The sequence below is a fragment of the Hyperoodon ampullatus genome (assembly GCF_949752795.1).
Source record: "Hyperoodon ampullatus genome assembly, chromosome: 1".
NCBI lineage: Eukaryota > Metazoa > Chordata > Mammalia > Artiodactyla > Ziphiidae > Hyperoodon > Hyperoodon ampullatus.
In genome coordinates, this window is record NC_136914.1 from 197,256,016 (window position 1) to 197,268,065 (window position 12,050).

The 12,050-nt window shown below is 37.4% G+C and overlaps 1 protein-coding gene across 1 annotated transcript in view; it reads left to right on the forward strand.

Annotated features, from left to right (window-relative positions):
* CC2D2B (coiled-coil and C2 domain containing 2B) overlaps nucleotides 1–12,050 on the forward strand; it is a gene marked incomplete at both ends in the record, with an annotated part of 109,044 nt that overhangs the window by 82,576 nt on the left and 14,418 nt on the right. Inside the window, 3 exons of the mRNA XM_079699156.1 lie at nucleotides 6,291–6,389; nucleotides 8,560–8,742; nucleotides 8,885–9,082. Coding sequence (XP_079555282.1) covers nucleotides 6,291–6,389; nucleotides 8,560–8,742; nucleotides 8,885–9,082 — 480 coding nt within the window. The remainder of the gene's footprint in view (nucleotides 1–6,290; nucleotides 6,390–8,559; nucleotides 8,743–8,884; nucleotides 9,083–12,050) is intronic.

Consider the following 12,050-nt stretch of genomic DNA (forward strand, 5'->3'; position numbering starts at 1 on the left):
GAGAAATGTCTACTTAGGTCTTCTGCCCATTTTTGGATTGGGTTGTTTGTTTTTTTAATATTGAGCTGCATGAGCTGTTTATATATTTTGGAGACTAATCGTTTATCTGTTGATTCATTTCCAAATATTTTCTCCCATTCTGAGGGTTGTTTTTTCATATTGTTTATGGTTTCCTTTGCTGTGCTAAAGCTTTTAAGTTTCATTAGGTCCCATTTGTTTATTTTTGTTTTTATTTCCATTACTCTAGGAGGTGGATCAAAAATGATCTTGCTGTGATTTATGTCAAAGGGTGTTTTTTCTATGTTTTCCTCTAAGAGTTTTACAGTGTCTGGTCTTACATTTAGATCTCTAATCCATTTTGACTTTATTTTTGTGTATCGTGTTAGGAAGTGTTCTAATTTCATTCTTTTACATGTAGCTATCCAGTTTTCCCAGCACCACTTATTGAAGAGACTGTCTTTTCTCCATTGTATATCCTTGCCTCCCTTGTCATAGATTAGTTGACCATAGGTGCGTGGGTTTACCTCTGGGCTTTCTATCTTGTTCCATTGATCTATGTTTCTGTTTTTGTGCCAGTACCATATTGTCTTGATTACTGTAGCTTTGTAGTATAGTCTGAAGTCAGGGAGTCTGATTCCTCCAGCTCCGTTTTTTTCCTTCAAGACTGCTCTGGCTATTCGGGGTCTTTTGTGTTTCCATACAAATTTTAAGACTATTTGTTCTAGTTCTGTAAAAAATGCCATTGGTAATTTGATAGGGATTGCATTGAATCTGTAGATTGCTTTGGGTAGTATAGTCATTTTCACAATATTGATTCTTCCAATCCAAGAACATGGTATATCGCTCCATCTGTTGGTATCATCTTTAATTTCTTTCATCAGTGTCTTACAGTTTTCTGCATACAGGTTTTTGTCTCCCTAGGTAGGTTTATTCCTAGGTATTTTATTCTTTTTGTTGCAATGGTAAATGGGAGTGTTTCCTTAATTTCTCTTTCCGATTTTCCATCATTAGTGTATAGGAATGCAAGAGATTTCTGTGCATTAATCTTGTATCCTGCAACTGTACCAGATTCATTGATTAGCTCTAGTAGTTTTCTGGAAGCATCTTTAGGATTCTCTATGTAGAGTATCATGTCATCTGCAAACAGTGACAGTTTTACTTCTTCTTTCTTCCAATTTGGATTCCTTTTATTTCTTTTTCTTCACTGATTGCCATGGCTAGGACTTCCAAAATTATGTTGAATAATAGTGGTGAGAGAGGATATCCTTGTCTTGTTCCTGATCTTAGAGGAAATGCTTTCAGTTTTTCACCATTGAGAATGATGTTTGCTGTGGGTTTGTCGTATATGGCCTTTATTATGTTGAGGTAGGTTCCCTCTATGCCCACTTTCTGGAGAGTTTTTATCATAAATGGGTGTTGAATTTTGTCCAAAGCTTTTTCTGCATCTATTGAGATGATCATATGGTTTTTATTCTTCAGTTTGTTAATATGGCGTATCACATTGATTGATTTGCATATATTGAAGAATCCTTGCATCCCTGGGATAAATCCCACTTGATCATGGTGTATGATCCTTTTAATGTGTTGTTGGATTCTGTTGGCTAGTATTTTGTTGAGGATTTTTGCATCTATATTCATCAGTGATATTGGTCTGTAATTTTCTTTTTTTTTTTTTTTTTATAAATTTATTTATTTATTTTTAGCTGTGTTGGGTCTTCGTTTCTATGCTAGGGCTTTCTCTAGTTGTGGTGAGCGGGGGCCACCCTCCATTGCGGTGCGCGGGCCTCTCACTATTGCAGCCTCTCTTTTTGTGGAGCACAGGCTCCAGACGTGCAGGCTCAGCAGCCGTGGCTCACGGGCCCAGTCGCTCCGCGGGATGTGGGATCTTCCCAGACCAGGGCTCGAACCCGTGTCCCCTGCATTGGCAGGCAGACCCCCAACCACTGCGCCACTGGGGAAGCCCCTGTAATTTTCTTTTTTTGTAGTATCTTTGTCTGGTTTTGGTATCAGGGTGATGGTGGCCTCATAGAATGAGTTTGGGAGTGTTCCTTCCTCCACAATTTTTTGGAAGAGTTTGAGAAGGATGGGTGTTAGCTCTTCTCTAAATGTTTGAGAGAATTCACCTGTGAAGCCATCTGGTCCTGGACTTTTGTTTGTGGGAAGATTTTTAGTCACAGTTTCAATTTCATTACTTGTGATTAGTCTGTTCATATTTTCTATTTCTTCCTGGTTCAGTCTTGGAAGGTTATACCTTTCTAAGAATTTGTCCATTTCTTCCAGGTTGTCCATTTTATTGGCATAGAGTTGCTTGTAGTAATCTCTTAGGATGCTTGGTATTTCTGCGATGACTGTTGTAAGTTCTCCTTTTTCATTTCTAATTTTATTGATTTGAGTCCTCTCCCTCTTTTTCTTGATGAGTCTGGCTAATGGTTTATCAATTTTGTTTATCTTCTCAAAGGACCAGCTTTTAGTTTTATTGATCTTTGCTATTGCTTTCTTTGTTTCTATTTCATTTATTTCTGCTCTGATCTTTATGGTTTCTTTCCTTCTGGTAACTTTGGGTTTTGTTTGTTCTTCTTTCTCTAGTTCTTTCAGGTGTAAGATTAGATTGTTTATTTGAGATTTTTCTTGTTTCTTGAGGTAGGCTTGTATAGCTAAAAACTTCCCTCTTAGAATGACTTTTGCTGCATCCCATAGGTGTTGTATCGTCGTGTTTTCATTGTCATTTGTCTCTAGGTATTTTTTGATTTCCTCTTTGATTTCTTCAGTGATCTCTTGGTTATTTACTAACGTATTGTTTAGCCTCCATGTGTTTGTGTTTTTTATGTTTTTTTCCCTGTAAGTAATTTCTAATCTCATAGAGTTGTGGTCAGAAAAGATGCTTGATATGACTTCAATTTTCTTAAATTTACTGAGGCTTGATTTGTGACCCAAGATGTGATCTATCTGGGTGAATGTTCCATGTGCACTTGAGAAGAAACTGTAATCTGCTGTTTTTGGATGGAATGTTCTATAAATATCAATTAAATATATCTGGTCTATTATGTCATTTAAATCTTGTGTTTCCTTATTTATTTTCATTTTGGATGATCTGTCCATTGGTGTAAGTGAGGTGTTAAAGTCCCCCATTATTATTGTGTTACTGTCGCTTTGCTCTTTTAGAGCTGTTAGCAGTTGTCTTATGTATTGAGGTGCTCGTATGTTGGGTGCGTATATATTTATACTTGTTATATCTTCCTCTTGGATTGATCCATTGATCATTATGTAGTGTCCTTCCTTGTTTCTTATAACATTGTTTATTTTAAAGTCTACTTTATCTGTTATGAGTATTACTACTCCAGCTTTCTTTTGATTTCCATTTGCATGGAATATCTTTTTGCATCCCCTCACTTTCAGTCTGTATGTGTCCCTAGGTCTGAAGTGGGTCTCTTGTAGACAGCAAATATATGGGTCTTGTTTTTGTATCCATTCAGCGAGCCTGTGTCTTTTGGCTGGAGCATTTAATCCATTCACATTTAAGGTAATTATTGATATGTATGTTCCTAGTACCATTTTCTTAATTTTGGTGGTTTGTTTTTGTAGGTCCTTTTTTCTCTTGTGTTTCCCATTTAGAGAAGGTCCTTTAGCATTTGTTGTAGAGCTGGTTTGGTGGTGCTGAATTCTCTTAGTTTTTGCTTGTCTGTAGAGCTTTTGATTTCTGCATCGAACCTGAATGAGATCCATGCCAGGTAGAGTAATCTTGGTTGTAGTTTCTTCCCTTTCATCACTTTAAGTATATCATGCCACTCCCTTATGGCTTGTAGAGTTTCTGCTGAGAATCAGCTGTTAACCTTATGGGAGTTCCCTTGTATGTTTTTTTTTTTTTCATTTTTCCCTTGTTGCTTTCAATAATTTTTCTTTGTCTTTAATTTTTGCCAATTTGATTACTATGTGTCTCAGCATGTTTCTCCTTGGGTTTATCCTGTATGGGACTCTCTGCACTTCCTGGACTTGGGTGGCTATTTCCTTTCCCATGTTAAAGAAGTTTTCGATCATAATCTCTTCAAATATTTTCTCTGGTCCTTTCTCTCTCTCTTCTCCTTCTGGGACCCCTATAATGCAAATGTTGGTGCATTTAATGTTGTCCCAGAGGTCTCTTAGGCTGTCTTCATTTATTTTCATTCTTTTTTCTTTATTCTGTTCCACAGCAGTGAATTCCACCATTCTGTCTTCTAGGTCACTTATCCGTTCTTCTGCCTCAGTTATTCTGGCATTGATTCCTTCTAGTGTAGTTTCCATTTCAGTTATTGTATTGTTCATCTCTGTTTGTTTGTTCTTTAATTCTTCTAGGTCTTTGTTAAACATTTCTTGCATCTTCTCAATCTTTGCCTCCATTCTTTTCCCAACGTCCGGGATCATCTTCACTATCATTATTCTGAATTCTTTTTCTGGAAGGTTGCTCATCTCCACTTCATTTAGTTGTTTTTCTGGGGTTTTATCTTGTTCCTTCTTCTATCCTATGTTCCTACATAGCCCTCTGCCTTTTCATCTTGTCTATCTTTCTGTGAATGTGGTTTTTGTTCCACAGGCTGCAGGATTGTAGTTCTTCTGGCTTCTTCTGTCTGCCCTATGGTGGATGAGACTATTTAAGAGGCTTGTGCAAGTTTCCTGTTGGGAGGGACTGGTGGTGGGTGGAGCTGACTGTTACTCTGGTGGGCAAAGCTCAGTAAAACTTTAATCCGTTTGACTGCTGATGGATGGGGCTGGGTTCTCTCCCTGTTGGTTGTTTGGCCAGAGGCAACGCAACACTGGAGCCTACCTGGGCTCTTTGGTGGGGCTAATTACAGACTCTGGGAGGGCTCACGCCAAGGAGTACTTCCCAGAACTTTGCTGCCCGTGTCCTTGTCCCCACAGTGAGCCATAGCCACCTCCCGCCTCTGCAGGAGACCCTCTAACACTAGCAGGTAGGTCTGGTTCAGTCTCCTCTGGGGTCACTGCTCCTTTCCCTGGGTCCCGATGCACACAGTACTTTGTGTGTGCCCTCCAAGAGTGGAGTCTTTGTTTCCCCCAGTCCTGTCGAAGTCCTGCAGTCAAATCCCACTAGCCTTCGAAGTCTGATTCTCTAGGAATTCCTCCTCCTGTTGCCAGACCCCCAGGTTGGGAAGCCTGATGTGGGGCTCAGAACCTTTACTCCAGTGGGCGGACTTCTGTGGTATAAATGTTCTCCAGTCTGTGAGTCACCCACCCAGCAGTTATGGGATTTGATTTTACTGTGATTGCGCCCCTCCTACCGTCTCATTCTGGCTTCTCCTTTGTCTTTGGATGTGGGGTATCTTTGTTGGTGAGTTCCAGTGTCTTCCTGTCAATGATTGTCCAGCAGCTAGCTGTGATTCTGGTGTTCTCACAAGAGGGAATGAGAGCACATCCTTCTACTCCGCCATCTTGGTTCAGCTAGGTGCACATACTTTTAAGATTGTTTTTCTTCTTCATGAATTGATTCCTTTATCATTATGAAATACTCCCCTTTATCCCTGGTTATATTCTTATTCATGTATCTACTTTGTATGTTATAAATATGGTGATTCCAGCTTTCTTTCAATTAGTGGTTGTATGTATGATATATCTTTTTCTTTCTGTTCTTCTTATTTTTTTTCTTTTAACCTGTGTCTTTATATTTAAAATGGTTTACTTTAAACAGCATATAGTTGGGTCTTGCTTTTTATTCAGTGTAACAATCTCTAGCTTTTAATGAATGGCTATTTACATTTTGTGTAATTATTGACCTGGTTGGGTTCCATCTTCCTATTTGCTTTCTGCTGTCCCATCTGTTCTTTGTTCCTTTTTTCTTTTTTTCCTCCCTTTCTTGGATTAATAGAGTTCTTTTATGATTCTATCACACTTCCACTATTGGCTTATTAGCTATACTTCTTTTATTTCTTAATTGTTGCTCTAGGTTTTATTATATATTCTTTATCACAGTCTATCTTTATATAATATTATGCCACTTCATATATAGTGTAAGAACAGGATATTACTATACTTCCATTTCCCCTCCTGTGCTTTGTGTCAGTGTTATCATACATTTTCCTTATACATATGTCATAAACTCCACCACAGGTCATTATTATTTCTTTAAATAGTCAATTATCTTTTAAAGAAATTTTTTAAAGTGAGAAAAAAGATCTTTTCTATTTACTCTTTGGTTTCTTTTTAAAAAGGAAGAGAATTTTTTATACTTACCTACATGTTTGTGTGAGATTATCCATCACATGATATAGAATGAGTAATAGAAAAATTATTTATTTTAATAGGACCACGGTTTCAAGAGCTGCAGTGGTCATTCATATATAAGAAAGAATTGGCTTGGATCCATTGTCTTCCCTTTCTCTGCTCTCCTGCAACAATCTGAGGTAATAGAAAATGATTCTTTGCTAATTATTCTAAATTTTTGTCTCTGGCTAATAGAAATACCTGTGTCTTTGAGCTAGATTCTGACTGGCAGGTTGATAAGTCAGTCAAAATGATCCTGTATTCAACTGCCCCATGGGTGTTGGAGCATTTGAAGGTTTTAGCTGTCTCTGGAATAGGAGACACCCACAAATTTATTTCATGTATTTTTAGAGTGTTCATTGATGAAGAAAAGGACAGGTAGCCTTAGGTCTTACAGCAGCATTCATATTTGCTCATAATAGTTTTGTAAGACCAGATTCATAAATATTCTGATTAATGACATTGCTTTGTAACCATGGGTACCAGGAGTTTCAGCTCCTCAAACACCGTTTATTGATAATAGTGAGACTGATGATTAGCATCTATGTCTGTGGTACCCCCAGAGGGCTCTGCTGTTGTGTTTTGCAACAAGAATATGCCTACATGGCCAGCAAAATATAAAAACCCTAGTCTAGATTTCATTTGGGGCCCTGTAACTTACAGAGATATGCCAGTTACAGATGATTCAGAAATGAATTTTCTACCTCAAGGAGTTCACTCTCTATAGAAGAAAACAACCATTTCAGTACAACATGGTAATGCTGTAGGGCTTTGATAGGGGCATGAGATTGGTACTATGAGAACACTGAGTAAGGAGTACCCTACCCTTCCTGGTTTGGAGGGGGAAGCAAGGGGGCGTTGAGAGGGGTTCAGGGTAGGTAAGAGGGGAATGAGGAGGAGGATGAAAGATCAGGGGAATATTTACAGAGGAGATAACTTTTAATCAAGTCCCTAAAGATGCATTTATCAAGCACACAAAGTCATTTGACTCAGAAGGAATTATGTGCGTATCAGTTAGTACTGTATTCAGTCATATGCAACAGAAAACCTGACTAACAGTGGCTGATGTAAGAGGTCTATTTATCTCACAAAAAAGAAGTCTAGATGCCAGTGCATCTGCTCAAGAATATCATCAAGGATCCAAGCTACTTTTGTCTTTCTGTTCTACTCTCCTTATCATGTGACTTTCATCCTCATAATTGCACCTCCAGCCTCATATTCATGCTGCAGACAGGAGGTGAGGTGAAGCAAGACGGGGCAGTGCCTGTGTCAGGAAAACAGACACTTCCCCAGAAAACCTCTCAGACTTCTTGCATTTTACTTATGTGACTTGGTCACTCCATGGCTGTCATGTTACCACCTAAAACTGTTGGTAAGAAAGGAGAAGAGGAGGAGAATAGAAACATCTGTGTATTATGCAATCACAGGATGTCATGAGGGAGCACGTTGAAAATACAAGTGCTGCAAATAAAGAGCAATGGAGATTTTAAATTGTTGGAGGTATAGGGCTTCCTACGCTCCGCAGCGGGAGAGGCCACAGCAGTGAGAGGCCTGCGTACCGCCAAAAAAAAAAAAAAAAAAAAAAAAAAGGTGGACCAACCTGGGTTGTAATCCTGGCTCTACTACTCATTAGTTGTGTGATCTTGCACGAATTACTTACATGCTCTGTGCCCCAGTTTCCTTATCTATAAAATGGAGACAAGAGCGGTGTCTACCTCATTGAATAATATGATCTATATCAAGCACTTGGCAGAATGCCTTGTACATAGTAAGTGCTCAATAACTATTAGTTATATTAGTATTATTATTAGTTATTATTGTAAATTATCTCCTCCCAAACATGCACGTGCACACACACACACACACACACACACACACACACACACACACATAAGATCCCTCCTCCAGTGGACTTTGGGTCATCCTTCCTGCTGTTACATTTTTTTTTCTCTTTCCAGACCCAATGCAAAATGTATCATGGTCTTTTAGCATTTTCTCTGAGCTTAAATTAGATCTTCTAAGAGCTTTTATCACTCTGGTCCATTAACTTGCTTCATTGTTTCATCCCTTTCTTACTTCTTCCTTCTCCATGTACTACATATTAGACAGGGACCCAGGGTGTCAAGGTTGCCTGTGAACAAATCATCATGGAGAGCCTTACCATCCTTGTGCAAGTACCTATTAGTAGAATCAGCATGAACCCATGCAAGCCTGTTTCCTGCAATGGAGAAGACTGAACTGAGCTATACTATATTTGACTGATGTTTATTTTCATCATGCAGAATCCATTATACTGATATATTCTTTCAGATAAGTGGAACATTTCAAGTAAATATTCCACCAGTTTTGCTTGGGTATACTTGGAGTGAGACTTATGTGTCTCCTAAAGAAGATTATAATGGACAGAATTTAAAAGAATGTACCTTCTTAAATATTTTTGCTACTATTGAACCTCAAATATCATATGCCATCTGTAATCCAGAACTAGACAAGGTAGGTTTTACACTGAATTATTTTCATATATACTATCAAAGAAGTGTTAATTTCAAAGCTGACAAAAATGAATGTTGCTTCTTGATATTTTCCTGTGGGGACAATATAGTACAATGTTGAAATATTTTAAACTTGATTCTAGTTTTCAGGTCAAATAGATGTTTTGGAGAGAGCACAGATTTTTAAAAAAAATTGTAAGGCATTATTTCCTAAACGAAGAATCACAACTACTGTTTTTAATGATGAAGGGATACAGATCTTAGTAACAAGATATATCAAGGCATTGAATCCACCTCAACAACTCCTGGATATATTTCTTCATGATTCCAATGCAACACTTGTAAGTTATATTTATTTTAGTAGCTTTATTGTGATATTCGTATACCATACAATTTGCCCTTCCAAAGCATATAATTCAATGGCTTTTAGTATATACACGGAGTTGTGCAACCATCACCACAGTAAATTTTAGAACATTTTGATCACTCCGAATTTATATTTATTTTAGCTTGTTTACTTTTTATTATTAACTTTGAGTATAACTTTCTTATTAAAATTACTTTACCTTCAGAGACAGTTTCCTGAGAGAGAAACCATCTATGTTGCAATGTGTCCTCTTGAGCACCAGATGGAAGAAAACATTTCTTCCTGATCCCCTTCACTTCTGCCCACTTGTACTACAGAGTCACTGTTGCCACACCAGTTCATGTGACCATATCAGCTTCACAACTTTTCTGTCAAACTTTGAAAAATGACACAGAAAAATTCCTTTGACTTCCAGGCAAAATTAAAAGTTATATTTCTAAAGGAGTTGTGCCCTTCTAAGGATTGCTTCTAGTTGTACGTGGGAGTGAAGAAACTATGTTTTTTTGTTTTTTGTTTTATTTATTTTTGGCTGCGTCAGGTCTTCGTTGCTGCGTGCAGGCTTTCTCTAGTTGCGGCGAGCGGGGGCTACTCTTCATTGCGGTGTGTGGGCTTCTCATTGCGGTGGCTTCTCTTGTTGCAGAGCACGGCTTCTAGGAGTGCAGGCTTCAGTAGTTGCAGCACGTGGGCTCAGTAGTTGTGGCGCACGGGCTTAGTTGTTCTGCAGCATGTGTGATCTTCCTGGACCAAGTATCGAACCCTTGTCCCCTTCATTGGCAGGCGGATTCTTAACCACTGTGCCACCAGGGAAGTCCAACTATGTTACGTTTTGCTCTGTAAACCGCCAACATAACACTTCCTACCCCATCCTTATGTGGCTTTATGCATATCTGTTATTTACCAGCTGACAAAAGAGACACGTACCTGTATTCATTATGGACTTAGAAGAGAATATAGCTTCTTCCACTTTAAGAAAGGAAAATATGAAATCAGATATCTAGTCTCCCGTTCAAGAAAAAAATAAGCTTTGCAGACAGCTTTACTTTATAAGGTTGGAACAGCAGCACCATCCATGAAATACAAACACAAATTTTACTGTTTCTGAACTTCCTATATTGTTATTAATTTTGGTCTTAAGTTGATAGATTCCACAGAAGGTGATAAGTATCTTTTACCTCTTCCTCCATTAGAAAATTAGGTTAATAATGGATTTCTTGATCAAGAGCATCACCACTTACTAAAACGTACATGGAGAGAATAATCAATAAACAGGCTTTCTAGGATCTTTTTTTTTAAGTCTTCTGCAACATTATTGATAAAGAGAAAAGGGATTTTATTTACAGTTTTAAAGCTCTTTTTTGTCATTATTATTAGTAGTTTTCTATCTATGTATGGTAATGTCCAGTTTTAAAAATACTTTATGATTTAAGACTTCAAATCATAAAATGTCTGTTTAGCTGATTAGTTCTCCCCTATAATTCTAAAAGAGAAATTGTACAGTACAAGAGTCATTCATTGGGATTCGATTTATTAATCTAGTTACCTACTAGTTTGACATTTTAGGAAGGAGGTAATTGGGTTTTTTTAATGATGGGTAAACTTGTGCTGGTGTTTTGGATCTTATGATGCTGAGCATGTTCTGCACTGGTGCTAATGTTTAACATAATTTTATATTTACAAACATACCTGCTACCCAGAGGCAAGTATTAATTTAGTCCATATGGACTATTGACCCCTCTTGAGACTGCAACATCCACACTCCTAAACACACTCATACATAGTGTGTTTAGACTTTAAAATATCTTAACCCATTTCTGGACACGAATGTGTTATAAACCTCCGGATTTCTAGCAACATATAAAAAAACACTGCTATTAAAAACACTTCACAAGTCATTGTCAGCCATTGCTGGCATTCTGTCACTAGAGAATATACAGCAATATCTGGTATGTTGCAAGCTTGCAAGATAGCCTGGATTTTAAAAGTTGGTCCATTAGTTGTATCTGATGGATGTAAATTTGCCTCCTAGTTCACTTTGTGTCAAGAGCTAAAACTGTGAACTTTCTCTTATTGGTGGGTAATAACTGAAAATAAAGATTTTATTTTCACAAATAAAAAGAAAAAATAAGCTTTGATTAAAGGGCATCTATGAAAAATCATTTATACCTTTTATTTATTCAGGCTTGATTGAGTCAATTGGCTCTCCTCAGAAAATTTGTATTATTTCCCAGTATAAAGCTCTTACCTGGATTCTTTAAGCTAAAATCAAAAGTTCTAGTTTAGATCACCTTTTGCTACACTCTGCTTTTCCATTACGGGTTTCTTCTTGCCTGTTTCCTGACACCCAAAGACCAAGGAGATAACAATGCTCTCAGATTTATTTCAAGGACAATCTTTACCTTTTAAAAAAGCATAAATCCTAGCTCCTTTGCTTATCAAGGACTGTGAACCATGTTTAATTAATTGCATGAAGTCAGAAACGTGACCAGTGTAGGAAGTCATAATAGTGCATAAATGGTAGCTATTGTAAATCAGTGAAAATGTTAGTGAACTTTCTGTGTTAGCTCATTGTTTATTTGTATTCCTTTCTTCTTTCCTACTCTAGTCTGAGTCCTTATCTCCAACCCTATAGGGGGAACAATCCACAATAGAACTTCTGTTGTTGGAAAAAGTAGGCTGCACCAATAACTTCTTGCTGCAGCAACTTATAACTAGTTTTATTAATAAAAATATTCCTGCTAGATTTTGAACCTAAAAGTAAATCAAACTTTTGCTATTCTTCAACATCTTTTTTCATTTTTTAAAAAGTTATGCTTTAAAGTATACATGTAATGTATCGTGTTTAAATTTTTTACTTATTACAATGAAATGTAATGGTTAACATGCATGCTCTGAAGTCATACTAACTTGGGCTCATTCCCAGAGACCCATATATTGTGTTAATG